At 33.3% G+C, this 22625-nt stretch overlaps 2 protein-coding genes across 4 annotated transcripts; one reads left to right on the top strand and one right to left on the bottom strand.

Moving 5' to 3' along the window:
- Positions 1-3908, top strand: LOC18043545. Of its 2 annotated transcripts, XM_024186574.1 has the most exons (3): positions 1-1094; positions 3001-3134; positions 3667-3907. In XM_024186574.1, the coding sequence occupies exons 1-3, from the start codon at positions 215-217 to the stop codon at positions 3742-3744; spliced, it is 1092 nt and encodes a 363-aa protein (XP_024042342.1). In that variant the 5' UTR covers positions 1-214; the 3' UTR covers positions 3745-3907. The 2 variants fall into 2 exon arrangements, with proteins under 2 accessions (XP_024042342.1, XP_006438848.1); XM_006438785.2 differs by having other exon boundaries at positions 3001-3908.
- A 1830-nt stretch (positions 3909-5738) lies between these two features.
- Positions 5739-12981, bottom strand: LOC18043544 (protein LAX PANICLE 2). 2 transcript variants are annotated; one of them, XM_006438784.2, is made up of 4 exons: positions 11772-12981; positions 11603-11653; positions 11383-11455; positions 5739-5949 (listed from the first exon to the last, which is right to left on the bottom strand). In XM_006438784.2, exons 1-4 carry the CDS (start codon positions 12710-12712, stop codon positions 5782-5784), a joined length of 1233 nt encoding a protein of 410 aa, XP_006438847.2. In that variant the 5' UTR covers positions 12713-12981; the 3' UTR covers positions 5739-5781. The 2 variants fall into 2 exon arrangements, with proteins under 2 accessions (XP_006438847.2, XP_024042273.1); XM_024186505.1 differs by having other exon boundaries at positions 5739-5946.
- Between the last annotated feature and the right edge of the window lie 9644 nt (positions 12982-22625).

Below are 22625 nucleotides of genomic sequence, written 5' to 3'. Positions count from 1 at the left end.
TCACGACCAAAAAGCTGATCTCAGTCATCTACCGTCCCATTTTTTTGAAAAAATGAAAGACCAATGACTACAGAGCTAATCGAACGGTGAACAACACACGTTCTACGAATACCAGAACCACCAGATCTCCCCTCACCATTCCTTATCCTATGCACACTTCACCCACACACTCGCACAAAGAAACACACGCTCTCTCTTGGTCACTATTGTTATTATGGCCGCAGAGTTACAGTTGCCGGATAATCCAATAATCGCCGCTACAACAGCCACCGCTACTAACACAACAACGACATCTACGACAGCTACAACAACCACGGCGATCATTCCGGGCCAAACGGAGCCCACGGGGCTACCCCTGGCCCCAAAAAGACAGCGGCGGCCCAGCGTTCGATTAGGCGAGATCGGCGACCAACCAATTTATGATTCACACGTGCGCCGTACTAAATCCCAACACCACACGTGGCGCCTCCCTAAGGACACCTCAACTAAATCAATCAAGGCTCGGTCTTTAACCAACCTAGTCAATGGCGGCGATTCACACGATTTTCAAGACGCCGAAGAGAGAAACCATAATGGCGACAATAGTAATAATAATCTCGAAGTCACTCACAAGAGAGTGAAAGCGAAAAGAGCGACGACAGCGAAGAGAGCGAGAACGAATTGGATTTCGAAAATCGACGAAGGAGCTGACGGGGACAGCAGAGAAGACGGAGACGAAACGTTTCGTGATCGTGAATTTGATCACGATTCGGATAGTCTGTTAAAAGACCAAAGCCCGGTTCATTCGGTGGATAACGTGGCCTTAGATTTTTGGCCCGGACAGAGGAGAATGGGTTCGAGTTCAGTTCTGGCCCGGGCTAGGGCATCGGAGAGTCGAGAAAATGAAAATAATGAGTTTGATAATAATGTGGGAACTAGTGATGGAGTGAGGACGTGGCTGATTGAATTGGGATTGAGTCGATACGCGCCCGTTTTTGAGATACATGAAGTGGATGATGAAGTTTTACCGATGTTGACACTTGAAGATCTTAAAGATATGGGAATAAATGCTGTGGGTTCTAGAAGGAAATTGTATACTGCGATTCAGAAGCTTCGTAAGGGCTTTTCGTGACTTTTTTCTTAATAATGATAATGATGAGAATAATTTGTAATTGTATGATTATGTAACTCTTTTTGATGATGATGAAACCTCGGTCTTCGATCAAATTTTAGATATAAGTTGCACGCCTAGGTTGTTTGAGTTTGTCTGTTGTAATCATATTACTAATAATGATCATGATAATGATGTCAGTTTTGTTATGTGTGGTAGTTTTGGATTGAGATGGTTGTTTGTTTTGCTTTCTCAGTGCATGTATTTGATTTGTTTCTACAATGGCTCGATAAATTTTAGGATGGAAAACAGCAGACAAATTTATCACTTGATTAATGTTTGTGTCTCCTCCAGAAATGGTGAGTGCTTGTGCATGTTGGTGAGCAGAGAAGGGAGGACCATCTTTTTGGATAGTTTCTTTTATTGTAACACTGCTGTAGGGCCTAATAAGGGAAAAAGAAAAGTTCAGTTATGGAATGTGTGTGAGTGAAGTTTCTTGAAACTTGTCGAAGGAAGGGAAATGATAACTGTTTCATTGGTAGCTTGTTTTTAATTGAACTTTCTTCCTAGAGACATTTGGGGCTAGTGGAGTTAGATAATAAGGTTGCTTGTAAAAGAGGGGGACTGCTTTGCTGTCTAGAGTCGATTCGCGTATTGTGTATCAATAATGTAGGGCTTTTGATTAGCTAGATGGAGTTTAGTAATAAGATTCTGAGTAACTTGGTCATATGACTTGTGTGGTAAAGTCCATTTCTCTTGGTGTCATTCCATCTGACTGCTTCCGATTGGGGTCCACCATGAAGTTTAGACGGTTTAGGTTATAACCTCAAAGGGAGTCAATATGTCTTTTCCCATTAGACTTGTAATTCGTTTGCATTTTTTCCCCCTTCTTTTGTCCATGTCTCACTGTAATGTTATTTTACAGGGGCAGAGAATACCAATATTGCAAAGTGTTGCAGCGATTCAACAACTTAAACATTATGGATGATGCTCATCTTCTGAGTCATGTTGTCTGCATGAAAAATCTTTATGATTAGCACTAATTCACCTTCTCAGTTCCCTTTAATTGCTCTAATGACTGCAACTAGTGGTGTCTTAAGGTTTTTGGCATGACTTGGACTCGACATGGTTGCTAGCTTTGCCTTTTAAGAATTTATGGAATAAATCCTTCATTCTTCACAGCTTTCATTTTACAATTGTAGAAGGTAGATACATATAGGCTTGTATCAGTGTGATTGAATGAACCTAGTGCCATCTTTAATATCAGCAAATATACTCATAATCGACAATAAATTGAGCAAATTATAGTTCATTTTGCCAAATCTTTTGAAACTATGAGTCAACCTTTAATGTGTGAAGAGTTGGTTGTATACTTATTGTAGGATAACTTGTGCATTGAGGGTATATCCTTTGGGAATTGGTAAAAAATTTTGGCCTTTTGTTGAGGAATGGAAAATACTAACTACTGTAATACTATTGATTTGTTCTGGATTCTATGATTTTTTTTTTTCCCTACCAAAGATCTCTAGTGTTTGTCATCTTCCAAGGTCTACGTTAGTGGTTCTTCTGTCAAATGGAAAACTCCAATGTTTGATTACTATATTGGAGAATCGTATTGAAAAATTTGTCTCCAGAAGCCCTTTATGTTCTCTCCCCTTTTTCTCTTTTTAAGAATTCATGTGAGGAAATTTCCAGCTAGCTACTTCAATTGTAGGATTAGAGATCTCCTCTATATGATTGAGAATCCATCTTTCTCCTCTTACTATTGACTATTTCAATAGATTTGCTATTCTTTGATGAACTTCATTTTTGTAATTCACTTCTTTTGTTAGGTAGTCAATAGTGTCCAAGGTTGGTTCCTCAGTTATGGTAGGCATCAATGGTTGGTAATTGTGAAATTTGTGCTTCAGGTTCGCAGATAACTTACTTACCCTTCCACAGCTGCTCTGGTCAAGTATTCCTGTTTATTGGAGCTCTTGCAAGGTCACTTGTTCAACTTGGAAACTGGAAACTCGTTACTGTTTGTGGCGGCTCCAACAATAATGTGAGATTCCTGTTGTCATGTGTATCAATTGCTTGTCATCAACAGCTTAAATTAAACTGTAAAGTGACTAACTACATGAACTGTTTCTTAAATTTAAGGCATACAAGCTTCCTTATAGGTATGTAATCTTGGATGACACTGGTTTTGGTTTTGCTTGCTTGTGTCTCTCATTCCATTATTTGGGTATTCATTTAACTGAATTGGGCATTGTCACGACTTGAGATTCTATTTCATAACATTGAGAAAAAGGTTTCCATTTATGTTGAGAATTCTAGATCACATTTGACCATGTTTCAGTCTGGAATTTCTATTTCCTGAATTGCTCGTCCTTGCAATTGATGTCAAAAATTTGATTGCTATGGTATTTGTATATTCTTATGAATGTTAGGATATAGCTTCTGTTGTCTGCATTTTTCCTTCAGTTGTTCTGCTGCTATTGGGCTGCATCCCTATGTCTGGCTCACTAGGGATTTTGCTGATTTGCACTGTATCTATGTGATTATCTGGGATTCGCATGTGCTATTCTGTTCAGCTTTTAGGGGTGGAGATATGTAAGCATATTTTTCGAGCTAGATGGGACAGATGCTGTGTTTTGAGTTTACAACAGTGAAGTACCAAATACTCTGCGCACAGCTGAAGTGCCTGTGGGTGAGATTTGTGTTGTGAAACGATGAAACAAATTTTTATTTTTTGTTTTTGTAGTGAAATCATTCTGTTTTGTAAGGGTGATCGCAGATCGGATTTTGCGGATTGCGGGATTGAACATCAATTTATATCCGATTCACGATTTTGCTGATTAGCAAATTTTTAATCTAATCCAATTAACAAATTGATGAAATCCAATTCAATCCAATCCATATGTTTGTAGATCGGATGCTGATTGGACCAAATCCACATTTAATCTATCATTTTGTGGATTGATTTGTAGATTAATTTTTTTTATTTTGTCCAATCAACAAACTAATCAAATAAAAAAAATTTATATAGAAATAATTTTACTACCAATCAAATTCAAAATTAAATAAGATTTAACTAAATTAATTGTTTAAATGAAGCTAGAACAATAAATTTAAAGTTTTAAAATATAACATATTGAAAAAAGAAAATCTCATTTATTTAGATCAATACATGAAAATTAATTAAAATTATGAAATTAATTGTTTAAGAAGTTGTTTTCATTTAATTATTTAATTATTTTTATTTTATATTATTATCGGAGAAGATATAATATGGTGTTAATATAATTATGTTTAATTTATTTATTGATTAGTAAGTAGTAATGTTATATTTACAAGTTTTATTTTTTAATTAAATAGATTTTTTTTTGCGGATTCGTAGATTTTTGTTAATTTATAGAAATAAATTAACTTTTATTCCTTTTCAAATTTTCAATCTAATTCAATCTATTAATCCACATATCAGAATTATACGAATTAAATTTTTACGGATCAATGTGAATTAAGCAAATCGAATTAAATTCTGAACACACCTTATTACTCTCTTATTGATGTAGTGACGGTCGGCTATGCTCACATTATCTCGCTACTCTAATCCGTCTTGCGTAGGCTGATCTACCGAGGAGGATCAGAATAAAGGCCAATCTTAACCAAAGCCCACGTACACCATTTGTACTTAGAGGGTGGAAGTATTTGAATCCGTTATTTTGATTATCATCTCGGTATCGTGAATGCAAGATTTGGAGACTATACCTAACAAATGTCCACATTTTGAATATTTTTTTCCTTTTTAGAAATTTTAAATTCTCTATAGTTGCTGATGGTTGAAACTCAGTTGTCGATCAAATGGAAAAGGAAATCGTTACACCGTGCTTGTCCGTATACCACGCAAAACAAAAGCAAAATTAAAAGAAGTATACGGTAGATCCTTCCGACGGGAACTGGGGGCGCAACATCACCGTCCGTGCTTAAAATGCAGTTCAACAATAAAATTGTAATAGGCGATTCCATACGAGGCCCACGTTCCTTTGAACAATGGGCCTCAAAGATGGAGCTATCCAACAAGCTGGTGTAGGCCGAGGCTGTGCCATGATTGTACATTTTGTACTGCACAGGAGTCTCCACTGACCCTCGGCAGCTAGCTAGGCCTTTTGTAATGTCACTTTTCAATTTGTTGGTTTAAGATGGTACGAGTACCACGATGGGAACATATGGTGTGGTATTGGTGGGGCACTAACATTCCAAATCTCATGAGTAATTAGAGAAAAAGTAAAGACAAGAATTAATGTTGAAGAAGCAACAATCGAAGTTCGTGCTAGTTAACATAAATGATCATAGTTAATTAATTAAAAACCAATCAAGGCTTGGAAATACATCTCTACTTGAGTTATTTCCCGTTGCAATTAACCATAAACATCATTTCGGGTTATTCCAAACTGTTTTCTTCATCAATCAATTAAGGGAAGTACTGAAGAATACCCAAAAAAACGAAAACGAAATGGATAAGAAATAAATAACAGAACCCATTAGAAAGAAAAGGAATAGTTTGGGGGAAAAAAAGAATTAAATAGAAAAAAAGGGGGGGTTTCAATAACTTAAAAAATTAATAATACATTGGGGGGGGGGGGGGGGGGGGGGGCGGCGGCAAGGCAATAAATAAATTAAAAAGGAAGAGATAATACTAATAGCATTCAGTTTGAAGCAGTCCTAGTAGCATAGTGCAGCACCATAACATGATCAGTGGTTGAGGTTTCTGGAAGTAAAGTCACAGCGTCTCTTGGACTCCATATGTTATCCCTCACATGCTGCAACGTCAAGAAAGGTACAAGTTGTTGCCCTCTACATGTTATCTCTATCTGCTTTAATCATCAATCACAATCACACGCATTCTCATCATTAGTCACTCTACAAATTTTAATTCAGATTATTATAATAATGACATTCATATAAAACACACAAATCAAGATATCAATGATTGAATCAAATTCTTCAAATCCAAAAGGACATTGTCGCTTCTCTCCTAAAGCATTTTTATGCTGTTTGTTACCCACCTACCTGTTAATTACGTTTTTCGTAATACATTACCCCCCATTACTCCTTGATGATGTCAAAACACTCTAGGAAAAGAAAACCACAGACAAAAAAACAACTATTTGTTTTTCAAATGACATCAATGGTTCAACAGTATGTATATATATTATCAAAAATATTAACGAAAAAAAATTAAGAATCTCTTAATTCTAAATATAAATAAATTCTTAGGGACTCCTCTTTCAAATGTAATTCAACGTAAAAATTTCTTACTGGTGACGCGTTATGATTATTGTAAAAGAATTCACACAACTAGCTAGTAGTCCCATTTATCTTGCATGACAAAGCAAGACTGCAAATTTTCACTTGAAAGAAACGAAAGATGCACCAAGAAATTCAAATCGGTATTGGGTAATTTCAAAATATAAAGTAAAATAAAAGAAGAAGATATATAGTATTGAAGTCATGCTTTGTCACAAGCTTACGTGCAAATGCAGTGCCCCATATATGTTTTGTTAACGTCTACTTTACCCATAAAATTTCTCAACCTTTTTTTCTTTCACTCCAAGAGATTCTCCATTCCTCAAAAAACTCTTGAGACAGAGAAATGAAACGCATTACTTAGGGCAGTTCGGGTAGCCAAGGAAAATGGACTAGTTAGGGCTGCCCGGCCACGATCTCAAACAGCCCGAGTTTTAATCATTACAGGGCCCGCTTATAAGACTTTGCTCGTAAGCCAAAATCATGATGCCAGAGACTTTAATCTTTGGTATCAGATTTTTTTTTTTTTTAAAAAAAAGAAAAATAATATAGGTAGTGGCAGCATATAAAAAAGCAGATTTGTAATGGATCCAAAAAGCACGGCGAGGAATAGGCACTACTAATATCTAATCATAATTATTTTTTATTTTTTTAACTTTTTTCGTTCTCATGTCATGCACGTCTCCTCCTTCACGTCGCTTTCTAATAAATTAAAACCCTAATTCAAGGTCAATATTCCTCCATCGTCTCTGAGTTTTTTTTTTTTCTTTTAATATATGTATGTGTGTGTATATATATTATTGGAAGAATTATCTCTGAATATTTTAAATTGCATGCAATTCATACACATCACCAACTATTATATGTCTTTCTCTGCTTTCTATGCTATGGAATGATTCTATTGTTGCATCTATCCCTCATGCATTGCTTTCCTCCGACGTAAATATATGATATTTTTCTAATTTTTTAAAAATATAATTATTTGTCGATATATGGTTGGTTTGGGTAGGAAATGATGATGTCTTTTTTAAATTTGATCAAAGTGCAGCACTTAAGGAATTTGATGGAAACTTTTAAGCACAAATTCTATAAAAGTAAAAATAAAAATAAACATAAAAAGGCTAATGAAAGACCTACACTATATTAGCTGTCGGAATTGATGAGTTGAAATAGGCGAAAGCGTGACGAAAGGAAGGCGATAACGCATGCAAATGGATGATTAAAATTTTAGGGTCCACGTGTGATTTTTCTGGCCCTACGATATGATGATGATTAATATGTGTTTCCATCAATTTATTTATTTATTTATTATTATTATTATCATCATCGTCATTTTATATGTTAATGAGCGTCAACTATCTCTAGATAATCCAACTTGAAGATTTATACTAAAGTCAACGCACTCTTTTTTTTTTTTTTCCCCCCCAAAAGAGCATCTTTTTACTTTTCCTCGAACGATTATAGCCTTAAGACTCCTATTCATCATGGCCATGAAAAAAAAACCAACAATCTACCATGCCCATGAAAAAAAAAAAAAAAACAATCTAAATGCTTCTCATTGATTGTGAGCAATCATGGCAAAAAAATAAAGGAGAAATCCATGATCTCTAGTGTGAAAATAGATTAATGAAGACAAAATTACCTAACAAGATAGAAAGAGCGAGAGTGAGAGCCACCTAGCAAAACTAATCATTAGGTTTATTTACTTGCATGCAATGTGTGAATTAAAGTCGAGGATTGCTATTTCATATGGGTAACTAATGAAATGAAATGAAGTTTATGCATTGGCCGTATATATAATTTAAAGATCTAAGATTTTTTTTCTGGGGGCGGCCAGAAGAAGTTTACGTGACAGGCGACACAATACATATCACTAACTGGTTCATTTCGTTGACCTAAAGAGCCAACTATACACATGGAAACTTATTTTTTAAAAATTAAAAAATCAGGAGGAATGTTGAGTGTGGCATACATTCTTATTTAATTATGAACATATTTTATGGTACAAATGACAGTTTTGTTATTAGGTGTACATAATTTTGGTGCAAACTAGAAACTATGGCGTGAGTTTTTTTAAAAAATTTTTGTTTGTCAATTATTATTTAGTTCTTGGTGGTTACATTTGGAATTAGTAATAATAATAATAATAATAAAGATATTGCGTCTATGTCTCATCCATAGCATGGAATAATAAAGGATTGACCTAACCACCGAACTTATATCATATAAACTTAAATTAATTAAAGTTTTTTCATTATACTACAACAAAACGGAATGTCGAGTGGCAAACATGTAATCTAATTTATTTGTTTTTAGTAATAATGACGACAAATAGATATTTGTACGAACGTATGACATTTGAGGCACCATTCAGGAAACGAGACGACGAATTCAACAACTAAAATTTCACGTTGCTAACTTAGCCGTCCAACATATAGAGTTTGACTACTGAAAACGTTTTTCCTATGAAGCTATTAGGAGATGCCCTAGGTTTCTTCTCTATGTGGAACAGATGGAGTGCTCGATGTTTGACTATTTTCTGCCAATTTTGTTGTGGCTTCTTTTCTTTTTCTTCATGTACTGCCCTCTCTATAATCTTCATGTCTCACAATTTTTTTTTTCTTTTTTTACTTTCAACAAAGAAACTAAAAAATCAACCCTAGAAAACGCCTCAACAGCTTCAAAGTTCAAATCCTACGCACCCATTTTTAAGGAAAAGAAAATGCGAAAAGCAAGAAACTATAATCTCTCCTACACAGAGCCAAGGAACTGCCATATATACTAACAGTTGACTCTAACAGGAATCCTTCCGTTCTCCCTACCAACAACATTCAAGATACATGAAGGCATATTAACTTACAATGAGTTTACAAAATTTTATTAAAAATATCAGTAATTCATCACTCTATCCAATTTTTTTTTGGGGGAGGATCACTCTATTTTATTTTGCTAACGTGGACAATGTCATGAATAATCTTATCAATTTTGATCCCCTACTTTCAATTCTAATAAACCAATTAGGTATATCTAAGTTCTAAAGTTTTAACTAATGAATCTTTTCCTCATATGTCTAAAATTCTTTAAAATATAATCATCAAATGGATTTTCGGATTAGAATTTTTGAACGCAAGAGATGGTATATAATTATGCAAATTCTCTTTTCTTCATCCAGTATATATTCATACGTTTTGTTTCTCCTAGGTTTATAATGGGATTAGTAAAAAGAAACTTTTAATTTACAATAATTATTTCAGAAGACATGAATGTATTTCATAATGAAGTGTGCATGGGAAGCATTGTACTGAGTGATGGACACACAATAATTAGATTTTATATGTAAATTATCACTATATCGTGGATCCATGATTACTGTATAACTGTATCTTTTCTTACTAGTAATGACTAGATACGAATGCGAAATCATCAAACATGAGTACTTTGACACATGAAAATTAAAAGATATCATATAACCTAAAACATTGATATGATTCGTCAAATAACACACACTTTTACCTTGCATGCTTATTTTTGTATATATTTACTATATCCGTTGTAATAATGACTAAAAACTAATTTGTAATCTATCATTAGCTGCATCAAACGAGAACTAGAATCACAACAACTGGTGTCCGTAACAAGATCATGAAACAAAATTGTGACAATAGACATGCATGCACAGTTAAAATTATTAGCCAGATGGCAATGAATATTTTATTCTTTTTCTTATAAAGAGTTTAGGGTTCTGATAAAAAGTATAGCGAAGGGAATTTTCTTGGGTTATTAAGTGTGGTATATGTAACATGGGTGATAAAATCAAAATCAAAATTGAAGCTATTTTTCCTTTTTAAAGAGAACCATAGAGCTGTTCAAATGACTTGCATAATGGGAAGTGAACCCTTTTTTCAGGCTAAATTAATGCTAGACAATTTGAGTATCTTAATAATATTAGAAAAGACTCTTCATGATTTAACATTTGAGACTCGGTTAATTAATCCAAATTCTATACATAGAGAATCCCAAACACAGAAATATCTCAACATAATATACTTAGGAACTAGGAGAAATCTGATATCTTTTAGGAATATTTGAATCGACTTTCTAAACAAAACCCAAAAAACATCAAGACTTAAGCTATGAAAATGCTGTAAACTTTAGGTTTAACTATCTCAATGTTGCATAAATACCTTTCAGAGATTTTGGTTTTAAAAAAAAATGTTCGAAGCTTTTGATCAGGTTAATTAGTGCGAATATTTGCTTTATATTTACCATCCTAAACATTAGTATGGTAATAAATTAAAACCTAAATTAGATTTTACTTGAGGAGCACTTATGCGTTACTTTAAAAAATATTTTAAAATTTTATGCTAGCAAAATTGAGAGTAAACTCATTTTACAAGGACGACAGCTACGTATTTAAACAAATACAAACACAAAATCCTCTTCTATTTATTCTGGGTACCCAAAAGATGGTGGTAGGTAACTTTCTATAAAATATTTTCAATGTTCTAAATTTGAACCCTACACCTTTAATCTCATCAAAAAAGCTATCCAGTAACTAACTACACATGAAGTTTATGACCAATTTATAAGAGTCATTTCCTTAATTGATTAGAAAAACACATTGTCTCAAGACCATCTTTAAGACAAAAGATTATGCTGGTAAAAGGCTAATGATACAAAAAGAGAAGATATATGGCTACCTAGAAATATACTTCTCACCTAATTCCTAAACACGATTTTTCAAAAGAAATAAATAACAACATATAAAATGCATTTAATTTGTTCTGCTGTTTCTTTCATGTCTCTAACACCAACCATATCCTAATTCACGTAAATTAAAATTAGTGGATAAAATTGATTTCGAGTTTCTCTTTTTGGCTTTTTTTGTGTGGAGAGCCATGCTTATTTTTCAATCTTGTTAATAACAAAGAATGATGCAAACAAAGCGCATATAAATGCATCGAAATGGAAAATAAGTAGGAGTATTGAGTTATAAATACCTCTGATTCGCTATCAAGTTTCAGCTTGTTAACGAGATACTTTATTAACAATCGAACTGTCATCCTCCCATCTCTGAAAGCATGATCAGAAATCAATTAATTCACAATTGAAATAGTGTGTGTGTGTGTGTGTGTGTGTGTGTGTATGTAATTTAAATTAAAGGGGAAAAAAGAAAGAAGAAAGAAAGATCGGGGGGATGAAATAAAATTAATTAATTACTTGATTCTTAAGAAGCACTTTGGTATTTGAGGCAAGAACGGTTCTTTCGTTCTGCATTGAAAGAGAGCAAGAGAGAATTTCATTAGAACGTTATTAATTTTGAAATTAGAATGATTTTGGCAAATATTAAAAAATGAAGACAAAACCAGAAACTGAAAATTGCACTTACTGATTTTGTGAAGCTAATAGCATAAACCAAATGCCAGAATGGGGTCTCCTTGGAGGATCAATGATTCTGAAATCAGAACTTGGGCCAGCAACGTCAAGTCCCGTATGCACTTGAAATGGCCGTGCAAAATAGGACCCAAATGGCATCAATGAAGAAGAAGAAGAAGAAGAAGAAGACGAAGCCAAAGCAATATTTTGAGGGATAGGTATAGGCCTAAATGCCCAGTTAATTTCTTGATGATGATAATGAGGAAATGTTGAGAAGCTGCTACTTCCTCCTCCGCCTTGTTGTTGTTGTTGAAAGAATAAAGAAGATGAACTAAAACTACTAGTGGTGGCACCAGCTGCTGCAGCCATATTCATTAGTAGCGGCCGCTGACCTCTAAACTCAGGCGCATGATGATGAAAAGCAGTAGAAGCGGTACCTAATAAAGCACTTGCTTCTTGTGAGCTGCCGCCTCCGGGTAGTAGATCAAGCTCAATTAATCCTCCTCTTCCTCTTCCTCTTCTGGCCGTTGGATCCACCTCCACCTCATCGTCGTGATGCTTGAGACCGTGGCTTGTTTTTGTGTGACTTCCTATACTCAATTGTAGCCACCCTTCGTCTCTCTCTTCTTGGTTATCCTTTGAGCTTGAGCCGGCTTCGGCTTCGCTAAGACTGTTAGTTCTTGATTCATCTTCAGCCATTGGAATTGGATTATTATTATTATTATTAGAAACGACAACAACGTCGTCTCGATCAGATCCTAATAAGCAACCCTGATCACTACTACTATACTCATACCCTTGCTGTTGTTGTTGTTGTATTCGACTCATAAGACCAACAACGCTGTCTGAATAACTGCCACCACAACCACCATAATTATAAACAAGATTATGATTATGATTATGATGTTGCTGTTGATGCTTCGTGCGATTCTCAGCAGCAGGAACCATGGTCATATCCTATAACCCAAAACCCCAAACCGATTATTAACTTTGTTGTTGATACTATCAATATCGACAAGAGCCATGGATTGGAAACAAATTCTGAATCTGTGAGTGTGAGGAGTTGTTTTTATTTTGGAAACGGAAAGAGGGATCTATTGTTGATTCTACAAGCATGTTTTGTTGGGATTGAAGAATAATAAATTGACAAAGACTAAGGGAGAAACACTACCCATTAACAAAAAGATAAGGGTTTTTCCTTTTTTTTATTTTGTATTTGTATGGTGCCAATTTTGTCGTAAATATAACATAATACAACTACAAGGAGAACATTAATAAACCTTACAAATCTCACTTTCCATTAATTCTCTTTGTTTGGAAGCTTGTGGAGATGAAATAGTTGCAGAAGGGGGGGAGAGAGAGAGAGAGAGAGATGGTGGTCAGTCAGTCAGTCAGTTTCTAATTATATTATATTAATAAAAAATATATATATACATATTCTTCTAAGGAGGTCGAGTTAGTAGTAATATTTTTTTGACTTTATTAAGACGAAATATAAGTTTCCACCTGTTGTTGCAATTAAAAAAAAAAAAATCAAGGGTCTTCCAGCTAACAACTTTAGGGCATGTTCCTAGGAAAAAATGACCGTAAAGTTCCTTTGTTTCTAGAATATCACAAAAAGGTCCTTTTTAGCCCTAGTAGATCATGTTTATGGAATAAGCTTATTAATAACTTACAATTTGGGAAGAACTATGTATCAGAAAGCAAAGATTTATTCACGTCTAGGAAGACCCCACGCGTCTCATGTTCTTGTGAATTTGCAGCTAATTAATTAATTATACTAGCTAGCTAGTGTGTGAATATGTATGTATATAGTTATATCAATATTTGTTAATTCGAAATGTTAAATTAATGTATGGTTCAAACCAAATTAAATGAGACAAGGGAGTTGTGGGGGATTAAGAAGAATTTAATGACCTGGCAAAATGAGATTACCTGTCAATAATAAGATAAGATATTAACATTAGAAGCACATTAGCGTTTGTTATGTTATTGATAGGGTAATTATAAACAAATAAATGGGGAGGGGGGAGTACTTTGGCATGCATGATGGTGTTTCCCCACGACCCGAGAATCGAAACACAGCGACGTGGGCTTGTAGGACATTCGTTTGCTAAAGCATGTGCCCCCCACCCTCCCTGCATTAACTTTGTGTACTATATAAAATACATGACTTCTGATTTGTCAAAATTAATATCAAATTCTCTCTCTATGAGTCTCTTTCCAATGCGTTTTGTCAGTTAAAAATTAACTTGAATGAGAGGTAATATTTTAAACTTGAACAACAACAACGGCCAATGCTAGCTGCTGTTGTCTAGCTAGTTGCTTTGCTGCTGCTGCCTGATCTCTGCCCTGAAAGGCTGCTCGCATTCTTTTTCCAGCCCATCAAACGTGGTCACTGCTCTCTCTCTCTCTCGATTCAGAGATGGGTCAATCAATATAAACGACATTGATTTAGTCTCCTTTCTTATTCTAAGCATTTAAATTCTCAATGTTATGCACATATGAAATTAATAAATAAGAGGATTCGATCAGGGCGTCTAAACTATATACGGCATTATTTGTTACATCAATCTCACTTTAGTTTTCCTGTTAAAAAAAAATCTCTTAATTTATTGTTTTAATGTTTTCCAATTGTCGATCTCTAAATTTTCCTTCTCACTCTCTAATTTATGATCTATTATGTACATTATCTTAGAACTTAGATATAACAAATCGAAGGTTTTCAACATAGAGTGGAGGATACTGTGATATAAAAATATGAGTAGCCTGAAAAATCTCTAATGCTAGCTTTATTTTCTTCTGTGGCTGATGGAATGTTGCAACTTCTATTTAATGAACAGAAAAAATCCTGTTGCCAAATAAAGAAATTGAGGAGCGTGTAATATGCTTCGAAATAAAGCAGTAGTAAGAGATGGGAAGCGTGGCCTCTGGTGACAGTGCATGGGCATGGAATGACTTAAGCTTGGAATAAAAGCATGAAAGCAAGGGCATTGATGGAGATATGTTTCTACCAAAAATTCAACCTCAAGATTCTACCAAGTGGGCACCTCACAATTCTTTCTCTCAAATCAAACATACGCGCCCCCACCCATGATGCAATAATAGCCCATCTTTCCAAAAATATGAAGTTCCTACAGTAAAATGCTTTAATTATCTATCTTAAAAATTCAAGAATAACGGCCAAAAATAATCAATATGATAGGCCATTTTTTTTTTAATATCTCTTTTAACACTTTAGTTTGAAATTTTGAAATGTAAGAGAAATATGTTTACTCACTGGTGTAAGAAGTACTACAACATCTCCAAAACTCTTGAGACGTGGCACAAATCTATAGACCCTCTGATGATCATTGCTTGTTGCTATTTATTCATGTAATTTATAATATAATTACAGTTTTTACAATAAAGTTGCAGTATTTTTATTAATCATAAAGATAATGTGGTCCAAATTTTGGTTATAAGCTTGTTTTATAGATAACATGGTTAGAATTTTGTTATGAGCTACCGATTAATGATTAAAAAACCAATGTGATTTACAAATAAACTACGGAAGGAAGTTTGAGTATTTGCGTGTATAGGCCCTCTTACAGATTTGAGTCTCCCATACACACAAAACCTCTATGTATTGAATTCTTGCCATATATACTTCTCAACCAATCGTATATAGTGAAAATATAATAGTTTTATAGTCCAACTTGCTGCAAACTTAAGCCGACCTGAGTGAGATGCAGAGCGTTAATAGGTGGAGGAAAAAAAATTAATTTGGCCTAATAATTTTGAGGTAGGGTCTTCTCTTAATCTAAATTCTCTTAAATTTTGTTTCTTTTAGTGATAATATACGTATTACTTAAATTTTTTATTTATATTTATTAACTATCAATCACCAATGAAAAATTTTAGATCACGAGGGTGACTTTAATTACCTAACAACGAGTTGAAATGCCATAAGTAGGTGGAGGTCCTAAAGGATTTATTAATGAGTGATGATATTTGACCTCATATTTTATATCACTAGGGTCCACTTCTCAATTAACCCCATTGAAAATTTTTAAATAATCTTATATCTTAGTATAACTTATCTCCTTATTATATTTATTTTTTTGTCCTTTTCCAAATACCCAACAAATAAAACTTTAAAAATCTACTTAAAAAATAAAATGAAAAACTCCAATAATCTGTAATATATCTCCCTTCTCTTATTAAGGGTTTATCATCACCAATTCTAGCCGTTCTATTTTTTTTTTTTTTTGGAACCCCTTTTTACCATCACAGCCTTGGTTTCCATCTCATGCCTCATCGTTTGGAAAAGCAATTGCCAAAATCTATGGATTGAAGAAACCATTCCCTCTTGAATGTGAGCGGACTCCATTTCAATTGTTTTTGCTGTAAGCACTAGCTGCATCTCTATCATCTTCTTCCACGTGGTGCCGTGTGGTTTTTAAAAGCTTGGAATTTATGGATTGAGGCATATTTGAATTGTAAAGGGTTTGTTTGTTCTTTTTACTTAATAAATAAAATTATTTCAACTTCAAGTTGCTCTCTATTTCAACTGTTTTTTGTTTAAACTGAATGAATGTAAACTTGGAATTTCACCAATGTGCTGCTATTGTACTAATAGTATGGTTCTAAAATGCTGGAGAACCCAATAATGTCCCTTCTTGGGAATTTTTGTTTTGAACTCTCAGTTATATATATATATATATCCAAATAATGTCCCTTCTTGGGAATTTTTGTTTTGAACTCTCAATTATATATATATTTATATATTTTCGGCTCAGTGCTCATTTAATGTAATTGAATCATTTTGATAATTGCAATTTTCTTTTGAAAAAATGAAACGTAATGGAAACAAATTATAGGTAGAATCAAATTACAGAGACGAGCCTAAAGTTATTTTTATAAGATATTAATTTAACTATCATGTGACTTCTTAAAAGTTATATATCCTTTGAATAGTTTTTTACAAGGGGAATATGAGTATTGGTATAAAATTGATGAGATAAAATAAAGAGGTCAAACTCTTTATTATCTCCTCATGTAAATAAAAGCAAAGGTAGCAGCAACATACAACCGAGTAATATCCGAACTGCCCTTTAGAAAGGAAGAGACAATATGAGAGCACGTATTGGTGTATACGTAATAATCATGCATGGAAATGGAATCCTCTCATGTCTTTTGAAAGAGATGGAACGAAAGAGAGGAGAGAGAGGGAGAGAGAATTTCATGTATCAGAGTCCACGAAGCTTATTTAGTTTCGTACAAAAGGGGGGACCAAACAATAATAACTTTTTAATGTGCATGCTCTTCCATTAGACCATGGTGGGGTTCTTGTCCACTAAATATTTGGAGAAAAAACAAATTAATACAATGAAAGAAGATGATGAAAAAGATTATATATATAATTTCGTCATCACACCATCATCAATGCCATCATCACCACTTCTCAAATCACAATGTGCTAGAGTCCCAAAACAAAACCGATCCGGGTCTTTTATCAATATGATTTTACATAAGTTTGTTTATCTAAGTAATTAATTTTTATGTAAATATAAAAAATTAACGGGTAATTAATGAATAAGAATATAAAAATAATTGAATTTTTAATCATTAATATATAAATAAATTTTTAAAATTTAGGAGTATTCAGAGTCAGGTAGAGATGGTGGTTTAAACAAAACGCACCACCAACTGTTTACTTTCTCCATGTAATTTATTCACTTGGGAACATTGAGAAAAATAAAAGAAAGAATTATTAAGAGTATGTTTGCATGTGCATGTGGGAATAATGAGTGGCAGTGGCAGTCCATGCATGTGAATGTTGGGGATAATGTTAGTGGGGTGTTTAATTTGTTGAAACCGAGACAGAGAGAGAGAGAGAGTGCATGGCGCATGGTGGGAATTTTGTCAGGATTTTTTAACGGAGTCTCGGGTTTTGATTTGAATTGAAGTGAATGCATGTGCTCTCTTTTCATATGTACTTGATTCAGAGCTTGGTCAATAATAGTCGACAGGTCTTAGGATTCTGGCTATACAAATGGTTGAACTGAGCATAGCTTATTCAGGATACCACAAAATTTTCAGAGAAAAAGGAGCCGATTTCTACTAAAGGGAAGAAAAGAAAAAAATGTCAGAATCTTATTGGTTTGCTCTTCCTTTGCTGAAAGATTTTTTGGTCGATTTGCCCATTTAATTAGGAGAAATAAGCCTGATTTGTCTCTTCTTAATTTGGTAAATTATGATTGTGATGCTCAATTTGACATAATAGATCATATTATAGGATGATTATCCACAGAAATGCACAAGATTTCCTTTTTTTTTTAACTTTTCTGAATTTTATATCCCCAATTTTAAATTTAAGTTAAGCTTAGAAAGAGGACTGCTTGGACGAAGAGGGACCAGCAGATAAAGAAAATGCATTAAGCTGTGTGTACATATAGCTAGTTAGTACATATGAATTGCCTCATGTCTCCGAATAAATTATTGACCCATCATTATGAACTAAGCAAATATGACCAACAAGGAGTCCAGCCCTCTTACGTGTGCACGTATAATTCCTTTTCTTCTTTTTTTTTTTTTTCAAAATGCTGCGAAAGGAGAATTATAAATAATGGTGAACTTACAAGCAGTGACAAAGCCCTGGCATTGATAAGTGACTGCCTTGTGTTATAAGCCATGCCATGCACTTTGTTTCATGTTTAATCATTTCATGTAGCTTCAAAAGTGAGAAAATAGACACAGCCTATACGTCCCCTTATGCAAGTTAGGCCTCTTCATGTCATCGTCATCATAGCAAGCTTAAGGAAATCGCATCCTCTTGAAAACGTAGAAATTTGTCTCTTATTGGCAACTTAGCTTTTAAAATTGGCAAATATATGCTTTCATATATATATATATATATATATATTAGTAGGACTACAGATTGATCCCGCAAAAGAGATTTCGGATTTATTACCGCAACAAAAATATAAGAAATTCTCAAATCTATACAATTATAACATGGCTTAGGAGTCAGCTTTAATTCGAAAATGTGTTTCTAATTAACACCAGACTTGACCCCGCACATCTATAGATATTTATAAAAGACATGATTATTGTTGTTCTCCAAAATAAGAAAGAGTGTTTTACAATCCGGAAAATGGCGTACGAGAGGTGACCTAATATTTCAACACAGTAAAAAGCACAAATTCTCAGGGCACGTTTTCAAACTTCAATGCTATGTGATCGTGTGACAAAGGGAGGGAGTAAAATGTTGCTCTCGATTTCTTTAATTTTCCTCGCCACAAACTCATTTCACACAATCAAAAAAATAAATCATGCTTTGTTTTGTGTTGCAATCTTGTGATGGAGACATGTCTTTGAGAGAAATAAAGGTCGATTGATCCGATTATGCTGTGTCTACTACTTTAATGGTGGATAATAAAATTGTGGGAAATGAAGAGAGATGCCTTTTTAGTGAGTATAGTTGGATCGTTTTGGCATGGCCCTTAACATAGTGGGAATATGTGGGGTGATCATTCCAAAGTGAAAAGGGAGCCAACTTTCCATAAATCCAAGCCATCTTTTTTTTTTTTTTTTTAATTATCGCTTTGCATTGCATTTGCATGTCCCCCTTCCAAAGCAAGCAAAGCCTCTCACGTCTGCAGAATATTCTCTTATTTCAACATCAACATCAATTGGTTTTGTGCACCCTCGTTTTTTTTTTTATAAATGGGCACCGATATTTCCCAACTTTTCAAAGCCAATATGACACTTTTATCCTTAATTGTTTGAACCAGAACCTCTTGCTCTTAGTAAGCGTTTGATTTAGTAAAGATATGTAAATTCGGACATCTCAGTTGTATTGTAATAGAATTCATCTAAGTTAGTTTTAATAAATATCTAATTATCAATAGGCTTGTGACTTTAATATATCAGTATTCTAAAAAAATAGATATAGGATCATTTTATAAGTTTTACTGTGACTCTGTGAGTGTAGAAAGTTTAATGAGTATAGTTTATAATTTTACATTTAGTACGGGTAAATCTACCTCACATTTATGAAATGTTTACACAAGAAATATTAGACTCCTCTATAACAACACAAACATATTTCATATTTTTGCCCTGTAAAATATGAAGAAAATATTGTTTCAGAACCCAACAATGACCTGATCAGTGGGAAGAGAATAACCTCAATCTTTGTAAAGTTATTTCATAATTAAACTAAAGAGTTATAGTTGTGAAAACAATAAAAGACCCCCGGATCCCGAATATCATACACCAATTAATATTACCGTGAAACTATACAGTTCAACCAAAAGTCTTAGGGTAAAATTGAAAATGTTGTAACTTCTAAAATAATTATTGTTATTTGTGCTGTAAAAATAATTAACTGTAAAAAAAATCGGTTAAGTGTTTGGTAAATTTTATTTTCAAAAGTACTATGAGTTTTAAAAGCAGTTATGGATGCTTGGTAAGTTTTATTATTAAATTACTGAGAGAAATCAAATGACTAAAATGTAAATAATGTATAATAAAATTTATTTGTACATATAATATTTTTAATTGTGTATTATAATTTATAATATATTGATTTTATTTATTTTTATTTTTTATCTTAAAACAATTGATAATTAAATTTATAATATAGTGAAAAAATTTAATAATAATTCGACAAAAAAATTGATATTAATAAATTGATATTGATGAATTATAATAAAATTTTATTAAAATAATGATTTTATTTCCAATTTTAATAAGGATAATTTTAGGTTTAGGTAATAATTTTAAGGATATTTAGGATAAAATTGATTTTTAAAATCAGAATCTAAAAGATACTCATTCCCTTCTTTTCAAAAGTAATTTTAATTTTTTTCCTCAAACACTAAAATTAACTTTAAAATTTTTAAAATCACTTCTAAGCCCCTAAAAAGCAATCCTAAATTAGCTCTTAATTCAATGAAGAGAGATGTGCTAAACATTCTCAAGATTGAAAAGGCTGCCATTTGGCACGAGGATAAAGAATCTTACAAAAACGATTGATTAATAAGTTCTTTTTTTTTGTGTTTTATATGTGAGTTATCACTCTCTGATAAAACATGTATAGAATATACATGGCATCAGGCTGAAACAGTCCAGTTGACAGAGTTGATTGTTCGTTCATCTATGAGAATTCAGGCACGCTTTGCTTAATTGATTCGATCAAGGCACATACATCACATGCATAGGAATTTACGAACGCACTCACTATAATTTATAAAGTAATTGAACTGAAACAAACAAACAAACAAGGCATTGCCTGCATTAATTCTTTTGCATGTCACAAAACCCTAAATATTCCACTCTTTTGAATTGAATCCTTTTCTTTTTCTTCTTCACTGCTTCCCACTCACCGTCATCACAAATACCTCATAATTTCTGATTCTTATCTTTTGCTTGACATGAGATATTAATATATTATATGCCCTCTTTCTTTTTCTTGGCCGGCTGGTTTCTGATTTTCTTTCTTTACAAACCTACCACTTTCCTGCTTTTGATCATTATTTTCATCCATTTGTTATTATTAGTTTTACTACCAAAAGGGTACTCGTAATTACACTCAAATTGACTTGGATCATCACCCTTTACGTTTTCTTTTTCTCCCTTTTCCACTGCTTCTCTCTCTCTCTCCCCCCCCCCCCTACATTTTCTTATTATTATTATTACTATTATTATTTTGGGTTCCTTTCTTGGTCAAGCTCACACGTATTCTAATTGGATAGCCTTTTTTTTTTTTTTTAATGAGAGCCGTTCAGGTCCCTTGTCTCTAATTATATCCGTTTAAATCTGTACAAATCTTTTCGTTTGTCAGATTAACCAATCGTTTATACATATAAAATTCATATGCAAATGATCATAAAATTTCATATCTTTGAATTTTCAGCATAATCCCACCAATCAATTGTACCAAAATCTACCGCTTATCAGATCAGTTTCCAAATATTTCAGCTCAGGATCCTGCCACCAATCATCCAGTTTGCATTATTGTTTTTACTTTACGACTTAAGTTTCACATGAACTTTATTTGAAAAAAATAAAATATTTACATTTTTGCATCCAAACACATATTAATTCACATAATAAATGGAAAAAAAGGAAAATTTAATATCCCAGATTTGGGTGGGATTAGACTTTATTTATGTCAAGTGGCCTTGCAAGGCAACCAAACATTTTGTCTTTCCTTTCTTCTCACTCATACTTGATGACAATTTTCATGGCTGCTTTCTGAATACAAGGAATGATATGATAATCAATGAGCCATAATGTAAATGATAAAAGCAAACCCTAACTTTTAATGGGTAAAATTAAACAAAATCAATATATTTATTTATTTTGAGTGGCAAACAAAACATAAATTGAGGAAGATGTCATGATGTTGCATTATATATAATCAAAAAATTTAAGAATACATACAGCACCAGAATAGTCACGAGTACAGAATATTATTATAATTTTTTTTATATGATTCCAATGAGTTGTTTTGCTTTAAAAGTGAAGGCAAGCCATAGTGGACATATGCGTTCTACATAAATAACTAAATTTAAAAAACTAATTGCCTAGACCAAAAATGTTAACTTAAAAAAAATATATTCAGAGTAATCTCATCAATCTATTAATTCTCATCGCATATCTGGAACTTCTGTGAGCTAGCATTGATGTCTACTAATCCTTCCACTAGCTAATTGGCTTGCATGTTATACCAAACCCTCCTCAAATTTGCCAACTAATTAATTTGTCCACATTGAACAAAGATCTCAAGAATGTCTTTACTTTAATTTCTTTGCCCTATACCATCAATGCCCCTGGGGTTTCTAATTTTTTTTTAAGGCAACAAGTTATTTAAATT

Source organism: Citrus clementina, unplaced genomic scaffold, assembly GCF_000493195.1.
Source record: "Citrus clementina cultivar Clemenules unplaced genomic scaffold, Citrus_clementina_v1.0 scaffold_4, whole genome shotgun sequence".
Classification (NCBI taxonomy): Eukaryota; Viridiplantae; Streptophyta; class Magnoliopsida; order Sapindales; family Rutaceae; genus Citrus; species Citrus x clementina.
This window is presented reverse-complemented; position numbering and strand designations above follow the sequence as displayed.

What these genes read in the sequence shown, in the direction of transcription:
- LOC18043545 (XM_006438785.2), top strand. Translation starts at nt 215, where the DNA reads ATGGCCGCAGAGTTACAGTTGCCGGATAATCCAATAATCGCCGCTACA. An exon ending in TACTGCGATTCAGAAGCTTC is followed by an intron (nt 1,095 to 3,000) that starts GTAAGGGCTTTT and finishes TTTGTGCTTCAG; the next exon opens with GTTCGCAGATAACTTACTTA.
- LOC18043544 (XM_006438784.2), bottom strand. Translation starts at nt 12,712, where the DNA reads ATGACCATGGTTCCTGCTGCTGAGAATCGCACGAAGCATCAACAGCAA. An exon ending in CTATTAGCTTCACAAAATCA is followed by an intron (nt 11,654 to 11,771) that starts GTAAGTGCAATT and finishes CTTTCAATGCAG; the next exon opens with AACGAAAGAACCGTTCTTGC. An exon ending in AACTTGATAGCGAATCAGAG is followed by an intron (nt 5,950 to 11,382) that starts GTATTTATAACT and finishes TGATGATTAAAG; the next exon opens with CAGATAGAGATAACATGTAG.